Source organism: Notothenia rossii (assembly GCF_949606895.1).
Source record: "Notothenia rossii genome assembly, chromosome: 3".
Classification (NCBI taxonomy): Eukaryota; Metazoa; Chordata; class Actinopteri; order Perciformes; family Nototheniidae; genus Notothenia; species Notothenia rossii.
The window spans coordinates 35,249,890-35,268,814 of record NC_136901.1 but is presented as its reverse complement, the minus strand read 5'-3'; the positions used below and the strand labels follow the sequence as shown (position 1 = coordinate 35,268,814).

At 41.7% G+C, this 18,925-nt stretch overlaps 2 protein-coding genes across 3 annotated transcripts; one reads left to right on the top strand and one right to left on the bottom strand.

The window, feature by feature from the left end:
* The first annotated feature begins 52 nt into the window (after positions 1 to 52).
* On the top strand, positions 53 to 11,893 carry pik3c3 (phosphatidylinositol 3-kinase, catalytic subunit type 3). Of its 2 annotated transcripts, XM_079670950.1 has the most exons (26): positions 53 to 430; positions 1,353 to 1,541; positions 1,812 to 1,955; positions 2,116 to 2,245; positions 2,415 to 2,441; positions 3,176 to 3,262; positions 4,831 to 4,926; positions 5,020 to 5,091; positions 5,395 to 5,499; positions 5,716 to 5,808; positions 5,931 to 6,116; positions 6,869 to 6,999; positions 7,394 to 7,475; positions 7,602 to 7,669; positions 7,756 to 7,861; positions 7,965 to 8,081; positions 8,388 to 8,519; positions 8,640 to 8,768; positions 9,024 to 9,093; positions 9,226 to 9,290; positions 9,363 to 9,447; positions 9,531 to 9,605; positions 9,686 to 9,854; positions 10,950 to 11,040; positions 11,133 to 11,258; positions 11,639 to 11,893. In XM_079670950.1, the coding sequence occupies exons 1-26, from the start codon at positions 366 to 368 to the stop codon at positions 11,651 to 11,653; spliced, it is 2,655 nt and encodes an 884-aa protein (XP_079527076.1). In that variant the 5' UTR covers positions 53 to 365; the 3' UTR covers positions 11,654 to 11,893. The 2 variants fall into 2 exon arrangements, with proteins under 2 accessions (XP_079527076.1, XP_079527077.1); XM_079670951.1 differs by lacking the exon at positions 2,415 to 2,441.
* A 1,645-nt stretch (positions 11,894 to 13,538) lies between these two features.
* On the bottom strand, positions 13,539 to 18,661 carry LOC307033566 (interferon lambda receptor 1). Its single transcript, XM_079672099.1, has 6 exons — positions 18,442 to 18,661; positions 17,433 to 17,602; positions 16,455 to 16,633; positions 16,064 to 16,226; positions 15,345 to 15,469; positions 13,539 to 15,236 (listed from the first exon to the last, which is right to left on the bottom strand). The coding sequence occupies exons 1-6, from the start codon at positions 18,582 to 18,584 to the stop codon at positions 15,147 to 15,149; spliced, it is 870 nt and encodes a 289-aa protein (XP_079528225.1). The 5' UTR covers positions 18,585 to 18,661; the 3' UTR covers positions 13,539 to 15,146.
* Positions 18,662 to 18,925: the final 264 nt, after the last annotated feature.

Genomic DNA, 18,925 nt, shown 5'->3' with positions numbered 1-18,925 from the left:
CAACCCGATACAATGATTTCCTGTTGAATTTATCTATCGTGCTGTATCGAGGATTGACTACTCTGGCTTGGCTGTAGATTTTGGCTGATGCTGTGTTGTGAGTAGCTTATCAAAAACATTAAATCATGCCCGGTGAGACAGCGGTTAAAATAATGTCTTTACCGTGAATACACACAGTACAAGTTACATTTTTAAACTTGTCTACACGCTTATAAATTAGCTTTCCGTGTGAGAGGTAGTTTCAAACGGTGTTTTTGTGCCGAGGCCTTGTCGCAAACCCAACCGTTCGCCAAGTCTCGTATAACCGTCCGGGATTTCATGTTGTTCAGGTTTTTTATTAAAATTAAGTGTTTTTCCGTCGGAAGATGGACACTGATAAATTCAACTATGTTTACAGCTGTGACATGGACATCAATGTTCAACTTAAGATGTAAGTGTTATACTTATAATGCGTCCCTTATGTATCCAGCAGTGTAACTAATCTATCTTGTGACTTGACAGGATACTTGGTCTGATTGTGTGTCTGTGTGAGTGTTGGACGACATGTGTGTATTTGACATGATTTTATGACTTTAAGCTTTAAAATATCTCATAAGACACTGTTTATTTACCGGAGTTTAATCAAACAGACAGCGACATGCGTTAAAATGTGTATGGAGATGTATTCTTACCCTGTGTTTCAATCAGTTTTTCCATTTATTACTGGACATAATAGGCATTCATTTTGATGATTAAATAAGTATTCATCTGGCCAACATGTAATCATTTGCTGTTGCTCTATGATTTACGTTTTAATAGTAGATACATAGGCATTTTATGGACAAAGTAATTGATTAGTGGAGAGAATAATATATACGTTTATTGAAAATGATCATATTCTTTATTTGTATTTCTAGTGTGAACTATATCTTTAAGAAGAGTAAGCCAATACTCACATATGTGAAGCCAAAGCTCTCCATAGTAGCCTAATAGGATACATTGTAAATCCTGAGGGGGCATTACAATAAGCCCTTTGTGGTTTGTAACCACTCTTAAACAATGCGTTTGTTATTACATAATTTCTCTTTAATCACGTCCTCCATGCACACCACATGAAATAAATAATCAAAATGTTGTGGATTTGTAAAATGTCTGAGTCTGGTACAGAAAAGGGTTTTTATCATGATTATCAAGAATATCAACATAATGTGAAGAGGTAACATTGATTTTAAATTACCAAAAATCTTAAACCTGCCAAGAAAGTTCATTAATTTGACCTATCTGTAAGTGAACACGTGAGAGCACTCTTGAAAGCATCAGAAAACAACGTCTCCCCTTCCTAACCGCCCTCTCTGTCTCCTCTCTTCTTCCAGAGGCAGTTTAGAGGGGAAACGAGAGCAGAACAGCTACAAAGCTCTGCTGGAAGACCCCATGCTGCGGTTCTCCGGCCTCTACCAGGAAAACTGCTCGGACCTCTACGTCACCTGTCAGGTGTTCGCTGAAGGAAAACCTCTCGCCCTGCCCGTCCGCACCTCGTACAAAGCGTTTAGCACACGTTGGAAGTGAGAACAAATCTGTCTCTTTTCTTATTTCACTCACTTAGCAGACATACCCCTTTTGATGCCATTGTAAACATCTTTGTAATGTTTATTAGAAAAATGTTCACCTTCAAAAGAAATTCCTTCTCAGGAAAATACTTCTTTATTTTGCCTTCTTCAGAGCTTAAAAGACACAAACAGCACCTAAAAAACGTGCAAATCCTTTTTTTACTGTAGTTAAATGTTAGTTATTCTGACACATGTATCTTTCTTCTTACACTCACCCCTCTACAGCTGGAATGAGTGGCTGCGGCTGCCCGTCAAGTACCCGGACCTTCCCCAAAGTGCCCAGGTTGCTCTCACAATTTGGGACATATATGGACCTGGCAGAGCGGTCCCAGTTGGAGGAACCACTGTCACCCTGTTTGGCAAATATGGGTCAGTTTAAACTCGTTAAAACTGTAAAAACATGTTGGAATATTCTTTATTTTGGCACCAGGATTAATCATTACTTCACTTTACAGCTGCACTTTGTAAGATTTGAATGTTCAATTAAACAAACGTGATTTTAAAACACCTCCGACCTGTTGTCTTCTAGTATGTTCCGGCAAGGGATGCATGACCTGAAAGTGTGGCCAGGTGTGGAGGGGAACGGAGGCGAGCCCACCACCACACCCGGACGCACCAGCAGCAGCCTGACGGAGGACCAGATGGGCAGACTCGCCAAGGTACTGTATGTCTGTGGACAGAAGAATAGGGTTAAGGATTGGGGGGAAAGGGGATGTGGTGTGTTACCAAACGGCTAAATAAATGGATAAGGGAAAGGAACAAGATTAGGGACATTGTGTGTGTGTTGGAAAAGGTGGACAGATGTGTCTAAATCATCATCTGTTCCAGGGCCCTGACCTGGAGATACTAGGTGATGTGAGTACAAGAGAAGGCGTTAGTGTTGGCACTGCAGTATTTGTGCGTTTGTGTACTGTGTGTGTGTGAAACAGGCCATGGTCCAAACGTATTTGCAAAAAAAACCTCTTTTCCATCATTCACTGCTTAAATGAGGATTATCACATACAAAATAAAAACCTATTTACTGCAATACCTTTTGACTTTTGTGTGAACACTTGTCTGTGAAGTTGTACGGCTTCTTGAAAGCATCACACACATTGGGTTTTGAATTATTTTCTGCTGTTGCCATAGTGTGTGTGCATGTTTTTGTTGTTTATTTGGACACAAGAACGTTTTGGCCAACTTGTTGCAGCTTTTTGGAAATATGTATTGGTGGGCTCGTTTGATTTGAGTTAATCTGATTGGATGTTAACTATTTCAATCACAAATTACATTCAGATATATCTTTATCAATCCTGAGGGCATAGTGCCAACTCTAACTAGGGCTAGGCTTCCTGTTCATGGCCCAATGTGTGCTTACACCCCTGACCCCCCCACTGGTGAGTTGATTGGCTGCTGAGTGTGTGACCAGAGACGCTGGATTGGCTGCTGGCACTGGATTTGTGCATGATTGGGCGAGCTGTTTGCACATCAGCCACCATGCTGCGACCAGTTCTGCCGCTACAGAAATCACAACCTCTGTATTGAGATTTTAATATTTTTGTTAACCTTTTTTCCTCCTCCCATCCTCCTCCATTTCTCTCTCCATGCAGCTGACGAAGGCCCATCGACAGGGCCACATGGTGAAGGTCGACTGGCTGGACCGTCTGACCTTCAGAGAGATTGAGATGATCAACGAGGTGAGTGGGTTTAGCTGGACTGTGTTTGAAAACAGAGCTTTGTTTGATCCTAAGGCCTGTACTACGAAGCTGGATTTTCGCTTAGCCGGCTAACTTCAGGCAAAGCTCGGCTTTCCGGTCCTACGAAGCTGGTTCTCTTCTTAGCGGGCTAGATCTCCATGGTAACTTATGCTGAGCGGCTAACCTGCTCCGGAGCAGGTTAGGTTGCAGGCTAAGAGCTCAACACAGTGAAAGCACCGCCTGCTGACCAATCAGAGCTCAGTGTGCGGAGTTTAAAGCGATCAAGTCATATTACAGGAGAAAGGAAATACAGAAAAGCTGCCGTTGCAGGAAAGACGGCCGGCAAAAATCACCGACTGTGTGAACGTGAACATTAACAGAATATCACCTCCCATCTTCAGAGCAATCTGACTATTATAACATTAGCGTTAAGAAAGCTTAATTAAATATCTGACACAACATAAGTAACCGGATCAGAGTAACATTAAGTACAGTCCGCGGCATATCACATCATAATGTATCATATATCTCCTTATCTGAGTCAGCTGAGCCATATCTGGCCGTGCAACACTCACAGTGTCACATACTGTATGCAGAAGTATTATTTTAAGCAACACATTAAGTTGACGAAACACTCGAGACAAATGTAATTAAAGTCAGATCGTGTCTTAGACGGGGCAGTGATATCATAAACCTGTTAATGTACGCATTCAAACACTTTTTCTTTTACCAGCTGTATTCACCTGCAGATGCAGCTATGTGGCTTTTATCCTGGATAAAGTGTTTAAGTCATGGATGTTTAAAGTTTAACTTCTTCATATGTCTAATATTATAGTTGACTTCTCATTCAGGAAGTATGATGCTGCGCTGTCAGTACGCTTGTCCATGTTTGTGATTGGTCGAATGCTGCAAATACCACCCCTTTCATGTGAACGCGCACCTAACTAGATAGGGCACGGCTGGCTTGAGCGATCCACTTGATAACCCGCGTCGTAGTACCGTTTAGCGAGAGCGCGTATGTTTTGGATTAGGCCAACCGGCTAACTCAAACATATCCAGGTTAGGTTGAACCAGCTTCGTAGTACAGGCCTCTGGAGTAGAAAAAGGCGTCTTTGCTTACTAAATAATCTTAACCACTATTTAATTGAATGCCATGACGATTTTGAAAGAAATGCATTATTCTCCAGAGGACGAGACCTCATGACTTCTGACTTGTTACTAATTAGCATGCTAACTTTGATAATTAGTACTAATGTGCACAGACGATTGTAGATTCTTAGGTTTGTTCTATGTTATAAACACAATCAGAGTCATACATGCAATCATGAACCGATCTGCGTAATGTCAGAAATAATCATTATGACCCGGAAAGTACAGATTCAAACTATTTCAGTATTTGTAAGGCAGGGTTTTCCGAGCTATTTTAAGTAGCTATCATTTATTATTTGAAAAAGTTGGACGATATCAAGTCTTATAGTGGTCCTATCTGGCCCGCAACGTGGGGGGATAATATGTCAATGTTGTATCCTACCAATTCTTTATTTTTTTCTCCATGTGTTTCTCCGCAGAGTGAGAAACGCAGCTCTAACTTCATGTACCTCATGGTGGAGTTCCCCCGCGTCAAAACAAATGACAAGGAGTACAGCATTGTCTATTACGAGAAGGTATTATTTCTAGGTGAAATTCAACATAAAACATGTTTAGAACACACAGGAAGTGAAGACACTGATGGTGTCTTTCACTCCGTCCCCTCTCAGGATGGAGACGACGCATCACCTGTTCTCACCAGCTGCGACATCGTCAAAGTTCCTGACCCTCAGATGGCGATGGTGAGAGGACACACACACACACACACACACACACACACACACACACACACACACACACACACACACACACACACACACACACACACACACACACACACACACACACACACACACACACACACACACACAACCGCACAATATACAACAAATAATATATGGTGGCTTTGTGTAATGTGCAGAAAAAGTAGATACTTATTCGTTTAGTATTGCCCATTAATGTACATATAATACAATATTTAGCATGGTTAATCTATAGTGTATAAACCTATATATGCAGTATTTTACAATGAATGTTTTTTACAGGAGAACCTGGTTGAGAGCAAGCATCACAAGCTGGCTCGAAGCCTCCGCAGCGGGCCATCGGATCACGACCTGAAGCCCAACGCTGCCACGAGAGACCAGCTCAATGTGAGTGACAGGCAGTGCGATTCCTGACAACTACAAAAAGTTACTTCATCAACCAATAAGCTCTCCAACAGAATCATCATCATCATCTAGCTCTGCATTCCTGTGCTCTTACAGTGAATTGAAATGTAACTCAGCTGTGTGTGTGTGTGTGTGTGTGTGTGTGTGTGTGTGTGTGTGGGTGTGGGTGTGGGTGGGTGGGTGGGGGTGTTCCATCAGATCATCGTGAGCTACCCTCCAACGAAGCAGCTGAGCTCTGAAGAGCAGGACCTGGTGTGGAAGTTCAGATACTACCTCACCACGCAGGAGAAGGTGGGTGTCTTTGTGATATTCTACTCCAACGTACCCAAAGCTAATCGAGCTCCTCTATCGATTCTCATCTCTACAGCATGATAATCTTCCTCCTCCTCCTCCTCTTCCTCCTCTCGCTGCAGGCCCTGACAAAGTTCCTGAAGTGTGTGAACTGGGACCTGCCCCAGGAGGCCAAGCAGGCCCTGGAGATGCTGGGGAAGTGGAGGCCGATGGACGTGGAGGACTCCCTGGAGCTGCTGTCCTCCCAGTTCTCCAACCCCACGGTGCGACGCTACGCTGTGACGCGCCTGCAGCAGGCCGACGATGAGGTAGGAGGAGGAGGAGGTGGAGAGGGTCAGGAGGTGGAGAGGGAGGTGGAGAGGGTCAGGAGGTGGAGAGGGTCAGGGGGAGGCAGAAGGATACTCGTGAGGGCAGGAAATGATAACTCTGTTTGTGTAGAAATTAAAATTCTCCTGAGACAAAGCATTTCAAAGCTTACCTTCCAAAGTGTATTTATACCAACATGATGATGATGATGATGATGATGATGATGACAGAGCTGTTTAAAAGTGACAGTTCACCCCTAATTGTTACATTTCTTGTTTTTTAAATGTCTTATTTAAACTTCTAGCAAACTTCCCTATGGTTCCATTACATTTGAGATAATGCAGACATTTCTACAGCCAAAATCTACACAATAATCAAATTAGTTAATTCTACAAGTCTTCCTTTGCTGACTGAAAACACACCTGTTTCGACACAGACATAAATAAACTTGAAGTATTTAAATATTGAAATCAATGGAGACCAATGCACAAGCATCCAAAGGTATGGCTTTAATGAAACAACTGTACCTGCAGGTTTCTTGCTGTTCTGGGTTTGCATCCTAATGGCTCATTGTACGTTTCTTTGCAAAAAAGATTTCAGCTAAATGAAACGTAAACATTGTTTTTCCTGATTTTGGGTCAAACTGTTCCCTTTTTAAAATGAATTATTTACACGCTGACAGAAAATATACACGTTTTCAAATGATAAAACCGAGCTTTAAATTCCAAATCCATACTTACTCCCATCTCTTCAGGACCTGCTGATGTACCTCCTGCAGCTGGTCCAGGCGCTGAAGTACGAGAACTTCAACGATATTCAGGGCGGCCTGGAGCCAGGCAGCAAGAGAGACAGCCAGGGACTTTCAGACGAGTCCACCATGGACAGGTCAGTGCTCTGGGGATCGTACATGAGTCAGCACTGCTGGGAGCTTTGACATGGTGTGACTACTCGGTAAAGATGTTACTCTGAACAGTGAGGGAATAGTTGTACCTTCCAGATTTTCTTTTTCATCTTTAGTTTTTTACTGCCTAGATCTAAATATACCTCGGAATGTCACACTGGTTGGGAGAGTTTTTGCTGCTTTTGCGGAATTTGATTATTTTGCTTTCATGAAGCGTCGTGAACTCTTAGGGTTTTGTGATTTCACTGGCCGCACTCTGTGGAGCTCACGCCAGAGTCTGGAAGCAGTCCATACTGAACTATCTCAGTTTAGTTCAAATGAACTTCATTTTTTTTGAACTGCTGCGATCTCTGATTACTCATTGTTCTCTTTCTGTAGTTCACAGATCCTGACTGGCACATCGGGATCTTCCACTGCGCCACAGAAAGGCAAGGAGGGAGCCGACAGTGAAACTCAAGAGGTGAGAGGAGGATCCATAGAGGGATAATCACTACCTGACACATCAACAAACATCACTTGTTGTAGTCAAAAGTATCTTTCTAGAAATGTGAAATGTATCCCTATCCCCCAATGTGTGTCTTTGCAGCAGGACTTGTGCACATTTCTCATCTCCCGAGCTTGCAAGAACTCCGAACTCGCCAACTATTTATATTGGTGAGTAGCAGCTCAAATCAGATTAGTTCATTATTCAAACTGAAAAACAGTCCTTGTGTTTGTATTGATCTGTGTGTGTTCATCAGGTATGTGATCGTGGAGTGTGAGGACCAGGACACCCAGCAGAGAGACCTCAAGACCCACGAGATGTACCTGAACGTCATGAGGAGGTTCAGCCAGGCTCTGCTCAAGGTCAGGCACAAAGTATTGGAGATACACAGACTTTAAGAAAGTGTTGAAACGTTTCCCTTTTCTTTATCTTTAGCTGTTAACACACACTTCCTGTTCCCTGCAGGGTGATAAGAGTGTGAGGGTGATGCGGTCGCTGCTGGCCGCTCAGCAGACGTTTGTGGACAGACTGGTGCAGCTGATGAAAGCCGTGCAGAGGGAGAGTGGAAATCGAAAGAAGAAGGTAACAACAGAATAAATGCACATGCAAATATTAGCTAAACAATACAGCATTTGATATCCTTTTCATAGCTTTTTGGTTTATTGTGCAAAACAATGTTCATTAGTTTATTTTGTGCACACCAGTTAAAAAAATCATTCAGAATTTGTACAATTTGACATATTTTTTGACCCACCTGAATCCATTTGGCTCTCACAGCAACATGCAGTTTCTTATTGAATGTGCACACTGCTTCCTTTGAACTGTTAAGGCTCCTGAGCACACTGATCCCAGCTCAGTTGTTTAACATCCCTCCCTGTGTCTCTGCAGACGGAGCGGCTGCAGGCTCTGCTGGCGGACAACGAGAAGGTGAACCTGTCAGAGATCGAGCCCATCCCTCTCCCTCTGGAGCCTCAGATCAGGATCAGAGGCATCGTGCCCGACACAGCCACGCTCTTCAAGGTACACAAGGAGAAACTTCCATTCCTCCATTGGGCTTTGTCTGGACTAACACCAGTATCTGTGTGGCACTAGTTCATGAGTCTTTTCCCTCTCTCTCTCTCTTCTCTCTGTGTGTGTCAGAGCGCTCTGATGCCAGCTAAACTGATCTTCAAAGCTGAGGATGGAGCCATGTACCCGGTTATCTTCAAGCACGGAGACGACCTGAGGCAGGATCAGCTCATCCTTCAGATCATCTCTCTCATGGACAAAGTAAGAAGGCTCAAAATGATAAGTTAGTTTATGGATGTGAAATGTAGTCTCATTTGATTTAAGACTTCCAAGCATTTATAGTCATAGATGTCTTTGGGTTTTGTTTCTATGAACATCTTATCAGCTGAAAGTGAATGTTGTTAATAATGCAGTCTTTGGATCCATTTCCTCTTACATTTCTTATATCTTGAGGAAAATGTTCACATACAGCACAGTTGTTGCTTTCCTAATGTCTTCCCGTGTTTGGGTTAATAGCTTTTAAGGAAAGAGAATTTGGACCTAAAGTTGACGCCGTACAAAGTGTTGGCCACCAGCACCAAGCACGGTGAGTCTGAGCACATTTAGTTGCTAAAAGAACAATGACAACAATTCAACTGGTGGTTCGATGATGTTGTTTGTAATATGTGTTTTCATTGCTGTATTCTCCAGCCTAATCACAAAGTGTATTTTGTTCCAGGTTTCATGCAGTTTGTCCAGTCCGTCCCCGTTGCTGAAGTCCTGGCGACTGAAGGCAACATCCAGGTGAGCAGAGAAGTAGAAACAGTTAAGCTGACAAAACAACATACCTTTTATTCACATCTTTTGTTCCCACAGAGCTTCTTCAGGAAGCATGCCCCCAGTGAGAAGGGGCCGTACGGCATCAGCTCCGAGGTGATGGACACATATGTGAAGAGCTGCGGTGAGTCACAGAGCAATGATACTATTTCTGTGTGCTCTACTTTCAGAAGTGTTTACTGACATTGTGTCTCTGTTTGCTTCCAGCTGGTTACTGCGTCATCACATACATCTTAGGAGTAGGAGACAGACACTTGGACAATCTGCTACTCACCAAAACCGGTGAGGAAAACATTAAATACGTGTTTATTTACAACCTGGTTTACAGAGCAGATTTTGAATTCTAACTCCTCTTGATTCAGGGAAGCTCTTCCACATCGACTTCGGCTACATCCTGGGTCGAGACCCCAAACCGCTGCCTCCGCCCATGAAGCTGAGCAAAGAGATGGTGGAGGGGATGGGGGGCATGCAGAGCGAGCAGTACCAGGAGTTCAGGAAGCAGTGCTACACCGCCTTCCTGCACCTCAGGAGGTAGAGAGACGGACAGATACACATCACATTTTATCAGAGGGGAGAGTCATGCTTTAGACCAGCGGTCACCGACCTGTGGGCCGCGGCCCCCTAGTGGTCCGCAAAGGCATTGCAAGTGGGCCGCCAAACAATTATTTATTTTCTTTTGTACAAGCTAAAGACACAAACATGGACATAACATATTGGTTGACATTCCCATCTTGGACAAAAACAGGAGAAATAAAGATTCAGTCAGTAGGATCACAACATTTCACAAAAAAAAATAGGTTGACAACCAAATAGCACCAAAAAAACACAACATGGCAAGCATGTGTATTGTTCTTTTAATCCCACTTCTTCGTTAGAGCTCATTATTTCCCATGTCATGGCGTGTTGAGCCACCCTTTGATGTTTTGTGGCAATCATTTTTTTCAAAAGAAATTTTTATTATTTTTAATCTGCTCTTCAAACACCTTAAATTAAGATTACTCCTTGATTGACTTTAAAAATATGTATTTTAGTCAGAGGAATAGTTGTATTTATTAACTGTGTGCGGTCTTCATCTAAAAGCCCAAATAACTAATTAAAGGGTGTAAATGTAAATTCAATATTTGCCGCCAAATCATTTTCAAAACCTTATGATTTGTGTGGAAACAGATTTTGTTGTGGTTTAACCTCTTTTCCTCCTTAGCAACGGTCATTACAGTCCTTGACAACATGTCACATGTTCTGAATTGACCAATCAGAACTGTATTTAGCCTCCGTATTGTTTAGACTATGTGCTTCAAGTCATGTCCTTTTTACATTATAGCGAACTCTTTTCCACCTCTTCTAGGCTGGTACTGGTATCAATTTATGTCAGTAGGGCATGGAAATAAACTTGCTTCAGATAAATATTTAATCGCAGTTTACTTTTAAACTTAAGAAAATGATCTTTGTTTGCTGACATGAACCTAAACCAAAGTCTGAACAACTAGTAGAAAAAGGAAGTATTGACAAATGATATCTCATAAAGTAAAACACAGTACGGCATCACCTACATAACTGATACTTTCATCATACTGAGGATACAATACGATGATTACATCACATGTAAAATCAAATATTCTTCTTCAGATACTCCAACCTGATCCTGAATCTGTTCTCTCTCATGGTCGATGCCAATATTCCTGACATCGCCCTGGAGCCTGACAAGACCGTTAAGAAGGTACGTTTGTTGCCTCTGGAGCGATTACACTATCTTATCTTGACTAATGTTAAATTGTCTTCAATCTGGTCATATCTTTCATTTTCCTCCAGGTGCAGGACAAGTTCCGATTGGACCTGTCTGACGAGGAGGCGGTGCATTACATGCAGAGTCTGATAGATGAGAGTGTGGGCGCTCTGTTCGCTGCTGTGGTCGAGCAGATACACAAGTTTGCTCAGGTAAAAAATTAGGTTGACCATACATTGTTATCTTTTGGTTTTTAGAACCCGTTTCCCTATTCTTGGATGTTTTGTAGGTCAAAAGCTGGTGTAGGAGCCATAATGTATACATTTGAACTTTGTATTTCTGTGTTATGAGTATAAACATAGTTTATTGACAATATGCGTTTGTACTGATACCTTTGTTTAAGTCAATCAAACTTACCTGAGAAGTATTTTTGTTGGAGTCAAGCTTATTGCTACATGTGGATATATTCATTTAGATTAGAACTCTGAATTAGATTTAACTGAAACCAGTGCCCTTTAACGCAACAGTAATGTTTAAATGTTAATTTCTCCATTCTTTAAAATCTAAGAATTGTGTTCCTGTCTCTTTTCAGTACTGGCGCAGATGAGGCTGAACTGGATCGAACTTTGTCAACACGAGCACACGGTGGGATCACGCGCTCCATCCCGTGTGTGTGTGGAAGAAACTCAATGACTCTGTTAAAAAGGCCAAGAATGCAGTGCCAACATTTACTGCAAGATGGTTGAACAAAGACACGGCTTTCTTTGTTTGCTTATGTATATATAATGTATATTAATTATTAAATGAATGAATGATGTATGGCCAAAATAAAAAATTGTTGATACAAGTTTGTTTTTTTAACTTGTGCGTTTTTATCATTTTACCCCAGAACGTGCTGCTATGCAGGGTTTATGGCCCGGAACATGTTTCTAAATTGAGCATCGCTGACCATCTGTGGACGGTCCTAGCGTCGCTGATGGGGGTAAACACAAGTCCAACCCCAAGAGGGTTGATGAGTCACACAGCGAGTGACTAAGCATTTCCTCCTACATAGAGAAAGAAGCTATATTTCTGACGTGAAGGTCTTTATTTAAAGTTTCTCTGTTCTGTTAATGACCAGTAATACTTTAAAACAAAGGCAGCCAGATCTAATGTTTAAACATTCTTTAAATAATGCACCTGCAGACAACATATGGAAGTAGATGCAGCTCTAACTGGTTTACTTGACCTTTAATTAAGAACGTATTAAAGTATACAGGGAGCTTTAAAATGATTGGGTTTTTGACACGTGGAAATGTCAAGTACATTTATGACTAGGTACTTGAACTTCACTCAGTGTTCTTGTTTTTCATGCCAATTGTTACGTTTTCTCCATTACATTTCCAAGGGAGATATTCTCTTACACTCACAACATTTACATGTAAATTTGTGCTACCTGTAAATAAAGATATTTGCACAAAAAAGCAACGTCGCTTATTATAATTCTCTTGAGATACTTTATTTTCGATTTCTCTGACTTTTGACTGCTATGTTTTTCTCAAAATGTTTATATACCCATACTATTTCGTTTTCTTGGACATATAATAATATGTCTGTTGGGGAATAATTTGCCCTGCATGTCTCCTTCGCCCTCTGACGCAGCTGACCAGCCGTTATCTCCGTTATGGAGGGGCTGCCCTAGCGTATTGTTGATGTTGCCAGTTTATGACCGGGCAACTCTCTGTCAGAGATAGTTATTGTTGTGGGACACCTGGAACACATCCTTCTCGGGGTGTAGATGACTCCGAGCCATAAGCGACAACAAATGTGATTCAGTGTCCTCAGCTGTTTAGTCTATCTATTGAAGAATGTTGGTTATTACACTCTGAACTAGTTGAAACCTGGAACTACAAGGAGGGCTCTTCAGAATTGATTGTGGCATCTCAACCGTGTGGTCAGATCGTGGCCCGTGACATGTCTTGTGAATTCTCCGGCCGAAGCTCCAAATAAACCGTCAGTGTTTGCCATCAAAGCTCCAGCTCTCCATCGTGTCTCTCTGAGTCCTGACTCCAATTGCTTCAGAAGTTTCCCCAACAAAGTCTATTTTTGTGATATACTTTTGACATAACATGCTATGTCGTTATTTGTGATATACTATGTGGAAATATCTATACATGTCGAAACTTCAAGAGAAAAACAACATAGTTTAGTATACAAATAACGACAGTAAAATAAGTTGAAAAAAACCGACGTATTCCGACATTGAGAAAAACTCCATAGCATACTATGTAGTTTTTTTTCAACTTATTTTACTAAGTCATTATTTGTGAAATTTTCAACATACAATTTTTTATCCCAGAATTTGTTCGCGTTTTTCGACATTTGGGCATTTCAAATCGTTTTTTACTAAAATAGTACAATAAACAGTTCAAATAAACCGTGATACATTTTTACATAATTTATTTGAGTTATAAAATGAGTAGTTACAAACTGTTGGCATATACCTCCTCCTCCTTAACACATATAACATGTTGAGTTTCATGCACAATTATCATGAGCTGATTAAAATGTGTTCAGCATACCAAGGTCACCTCAGGAACTCAATCCACGTGACTTTGTCTACTCAATGGCTTTGATATATTCAGAGGAATTACAGCACATAGCAGAACAAAAACAAAGGTCCAACACACTGTTACACACTGTTATACACTGTTGTGTAGTCAGGTGCTCGAGCTCACAGCCAGCTTCTCGCTTCATGCGTTAATCATCTCTCCACGAGCATAATCAGCACTATGCTTATTAATAAAAGCCATACTTGTACGTTGAGCTTTGGACAACCCCCCAGGTCTCTGTGGACTCTGGAAAAGGTAGAAGGGGAAACAAACAATGCTGGATGGCCAAACCCCCAAAGGCTCCCCAATGTTGCGGAAAGAATGCAACACCAGCAAAACAGAAGGCGAGATGTCAAGAAGTTTCTTGTTTTCATGCAGGAGGCAGAATGAGGCGTCAGTCACGGGTAAGAGGAGGCAACTGTGAGTCAGAGAGAGCGAGGAATGATAGAAAAAGCTACCCTCTGTTATCACTTTAAAAGGAGCTGTTGGCTGTGTGTGGGGGGTCAGGCGTTCCTGTTAGTGAAGCTTATGGTTTTGAACCGGCCTGTTGAGTGTCACTGGACCTCGGCACAAAAACGCAGAGGGGGAAGAACCACATCCAGATTTAGACGTTTCACTGAATATGTGGTACATGCACAGAAAAACAGCTACTTTTGGACGTGTCAGATAAACTATTGCTGCTCCATTGGAAGTTCTCACTCAGCAGTCGATCCTCGGACCCAATTCCTCTGTCTGACTCAGATCGGACAGGCAGTGAGAGCCAGAGGAATGTGCTTACATGATTAAAATGGGATGACAGACGCCAGCTAAACAGAATTACATGTTAGAGGTCATTCGGTGGCTTTCAGCGAGGAATTCAAAGTTGGGTCATGACCTTTTATCTTCATTCAATGGCAGTAATGGACTCTATTCAAAGATGAAATGAATAAATATAAAGTACATAACAGCCTGTTCAGAGCTAAACAATGTAGCCATTAATGAAAGACATCTTAGCACAGTTTGCTAACTTTGCTATCTCAGTCTGTAAACGAAGCTAGTGACCATAGGTTGAAAGAAACTAGTTTGCATATATTGACAGATATTTCTATTTCTTAACATGTTTGAAAACAATCATTAAAATAAATATATCCAAAAATGCACTGTCAGACATTTCAACTGGTCTTGCAGAAGCGTAACTCCCTTCTCCTTTTAAAACTTCACATGGACGTGGAGAAGCCTTTCAGACCCCCAATGAATACCCTTATTGAACAACACTCAACAACATGGGTCTTGTATTGTTGGAGAAGGATAGGATGGAGAGTTTAAATCCAAGTCTGTCTCACAGGAGTTCGACTGTGCGTAAAATCCTGCCTTTGTCCACCTACCTCAGACATTATTCTCCTTCACATCAGCTGACTGACTCATGTTGACAGGGCTCGTCACTGCATCCTTAGCTCAGCGTTTCTTCCCCCCAAAGTGATCAAGATGGGTTCATCCAAACCTCTCAAGTCTGAGCAGTGTAGAGATCATCTATGTATCGTCAAACTCCAGCTGGATGTCACAAGGGTCCACAGGGACCGGGGAAAGAGGAACCAAAGAGTCTGGATCCTGAACAGAGGCCTTAGTGAAAGAATACAAATAAAGTTAAGCAATCTGTCAAGGAGAAATATCCAGCTCACTCTTAAAACGATGGTTTGTGAGGAGAGGTCAAAGACAAATAAATGGTACCAGAGTCTCAGGTTGATTTTCTGAGGTTAGTGCAGTGTGTTTAGGTCTTTTTAGAAACGCAGCGAGGAGAGGAACAAGGAGCAGAGAAGTCAGTCCGATTCCCAGACACACCGCGGGCAGCAGAACTGAAACACAATATAGAAGTTGAACACAAATGTTATCCCAATAAACAAACAATACTGCAAACTTTCAAAGACACAGGGGACAAGATCAATAAAGAGCGAGGATTCAGAATCAATCAGCGTTGGCCATTGGACCTCTGCACAGAGTCCTTGAAAAACAAGCAAAAAAAGAGTATGTGCCAAGTCCAGAACGTTTCTAAACTGCGCAATGACCCAAAGTTGTATTAAGCTACATCCTGGGTCGAGACCTAGCAAAAATGACTAGGGATATAAAAAGATGCTTTTCGACAAGCCAAAAACAAAAACAAACGGAAGGAAGCTTTGGTAAACTGAGGTGATCTTCAATAAAATGGCGCATTCAAGGCATCACAAGTTTATAGTTTTCCTTAGCGACACATAAACAAGGCCAGTAGATGGCCCTAAACTGGCACTGCAGATGTTCTGTTCCTCATGTTGCCAAACACTAATCAATGGATACTAACATCCCTCACGTCCTCTGTCTACTCATTAACCCTCCTATTGGTTAACGTGTGATGTATTTAAGGTCATTTGAGGATGGTGCTATAGTTTGTGACCCATCGTCAGTCGTTCTCTAACCTGATTGGGAAACGGTCTGGACGCACTGAGGGGAAGACTTTGGAGAAGCCGCCATGGAGAACGTTGGGAAGGAGAAGTTGGCAACAGCGCAGTAATTCTGACCCGCAGCCAAGCCGGAGAACTCCACGTGGGACACCGCCTCCTGGGTCCAAACCGTACGTCTCTGCAAGGACACAAAGCACTCAGCTTTTACAAATTAAAACCAGAGATATTTCTTAGGATTAAGTATGCCATCAGAAAGGGTAAACAAAAGATTTAATAGGTAATTAAATATATTTAATTTAACCACATCAGTATTATCCTGTTAATAATCATCTTCAGGAATTGTTGCATCTGATTGCAGGCCTTTTTATAAAAATATATATCAGTATCAACTCAGCAAAAAGCAGACCTGGTACTCAGAGTGATTTTGCTTGTTGTACACAGTCACAGTGGTCCATGGGTGGATTAGTTCAGAGATGGGACAGCAGCGTCCCAGAGAACACCTCCTGTTGGCGGCACAGGGGAACTGCACCTTCACCGTGAGATGGTCTTCTTTCAAAGAGACCGAGACAGAGGGGGGGCTGAAGGCTGGAGGGGGCAAAGGGACAGAGGGAAGGTCAATTATCTTAAAGCTCTGGGGTCATTGGCTAACAATGTTATATCATCCTTAAAGGTCTCCTATTATACTGTTTTTCATCAATATATTATAGGTCTCAGATACAAAACATGTCTCTGAAATGTTTGCCTCCAAACACCAAACAGATCATTGCAGCATCCCGTAATCCCCTCCGTTTCAGCCCTGTTTCAAAAGTGCTGATTTTCTTTCTGTTACTTTAGATGAAAATAAGGAGCCCCTCCCCATGCCCCTCTGAGAGATATTTGGTTAAAAATAACACAATGGTGCTCTAGGAGGAGATTCAGGTGATAAGGTGGACGGGGGTTACCTGGGTTGGTGATTGGCTAATGGTTACACAAGCTAAAACATTGTTATGACATCATAAAGTGGCCGAAATCTGATCAGCTCACACGTTTTTATATAAATGGATCAGGACAAAAAGTGAGCGAATCTTTTTTCCTGCAACTTTCAGAATCTTTTTACACATGTTGATGTATAAAAGACATGAACAAGTGGATTTTGCAAAATAGGTCCCCTTTAAAGCTGTTAATTCAAGTGGTCTGCCAGACAACTAGAGTTCTACACATCCTTTTGGCTCCGTTTTCAATAAACTTCTACCCCCCAATGACATGATGCTGAACACATTATGTACTTTTAAAGCAACAGTTTAAAACCATGTGCAACAGAGAGGGGAGGGGGACCAGCAGGCTTTCCCATTCTGTATCACATGTTTTTATACATCTTATGACTGTACTGCAGTTTGTCACTGACTGAAGTCACTGTAGTCGAACTTGAGCGGCCTCATCCAGGCGGTGGAGCTGGGGCTGAGGTGGACGCCCAGACGGATCATGTTATACAACTCAAAGTTTGAGAAAGCCGGCGAGACGTCACAGCTGCGGGACGAGATCCAAACGCACCACGGTACTTCCTGCCAGGGGTCCCTGCAAACAAAGGAAGTCACACTGTGCTGTGTGCCTGAGCAAAACCAGGAATAAGCTCTCTGCAAATCACAGGCTTTCAGGGTTTAAATGGAGTAATTTAACACATTCAGCAGAATAATGTGGCTTATTAAATGTCTTTAAGTTTCACAAATGAGCTGTTATAACTGGAAAAGTGTTAAAGTTATAGAAACTATCCTTCGTTGTTTCCATTTCAAACATCACATCTTGATTTTCTTCATCTACATTTAAAGATGTTAGTCTAACGGAACTTTCTTTGCATATCAACATTGATCTGTTGATCTTTTTAACTTAAAAAATAGCCTATTTTAACCGATTTGGTTTTCTTTGTGTCAAAATTGTGTTTTTTACTTTACTTGTACTGCAGTGATAAATCAGGGCTCATTTCTAAAATAGAAATTAGAATTCCTACGTGTATGTACACATTGTTGCATGAAAAGTAAAATATAAATACTTAAACATTATTTTGTAATGTTATTAGCAAATTATGTACATCTAAAAAAGGTAGTGTAACAGCAGCAGAAGCAATTATTATAGATATAAACAACTTTAAAACTAGGCTTTCATATTTCATTATGAGCATCTACTATAATCAGAACGCAGCATACAGCTAAATGAAATATACTGTATAAACATACAGACACCAGTAAAAATTGAAACCAAAATTGTATTGAAAAAGGGAACTCAGTTGCAAGAACATTTAATTGAAAAACATTTGATACATAAAATGAATTGTGGGGTAAAATGTTTTATTTTTGTAAATAAATAGTCTTTGAACTTGCTTACTGTAGACACACAGACACACTCACAGAAGGACTTACCCCTGCGTCTTTGTCTGCACTGTATAGGTGGTATTAGGGCTGGCATGGGGACAATCCCACTGCAGGAGGCATCTTAAGTCCAGTGATTCCACAGCAGCGTAGCAGACTGTCCCATTGGACCCTGGGACGTTCGCACGAAACATGGACACCAAAATAGCTCAGTCCCTGATGCTTATTGACCCGTTAAGACTGATTGTCACAACTTTGATGACTTGCAAGCCTGAGCGCTCACAGCGGAGATGGTGGCTTATTGAAACACAGGAGCAGCTACACGGAAGTAAAATAAAAATATGTTTAATTTGTGATAAAAGCTTCAGTACTTACCAGTAATCAGCAGGGTAACCACAACAAACAATCCCACCGTGGATAGCTCCATGACCTCGGGTTCAAGAGAGCAGGAGAGTGACACACAGACTGTCCGGTGCTGCAGGTGACCCAACACTACCTTAAAGAGCAAGACAACCTGTAAAGAAACACTGAGGAG

Coding starts and splice junctions, on each gene's coding strand:
- LOC307033566 (XM_079672099.1), bottom strand. CDS start 18,584: ATGTTTCGTGCGAACGTCCCAGGGTCCAATGGGACAGTCTGCTACGCT. Junction 17,603..18,441: donor GTGCAGACAAAGACGCAGGG/GTAAGTCCTTCT, acceptor CTTTGTTTGCAG/GGACCCCTGGCAGGAAGTAC. Junction 16,227..16,454: donor AAAATCACTCTGAGTACCAG/GTCTGCTTTTTG, acceptor GTGTCCTTGCAG/AGACGTACGGTTTGGACCCA.
- pik3c3 (XM_079670950.1), top strand. CDS start 366: ATGGACACTGATAAATTCAACTATGTTTACAGCTGTGACATGGACATC. Junction 7,670..7,755: donor CTCGCCAACTATTTATATTG/GTGAGTAGCAGC, acceptor TGTGTTCATCAG/GTATGTGATCGTGGAGTGTG. Junction 8,769..9,023: donor TCATCTCTCTCATGGACAAA/GTAAGAAGGCTC, acceptor TTGGGTTAATAG/CTTTTAAGGAAAGAGAATTT.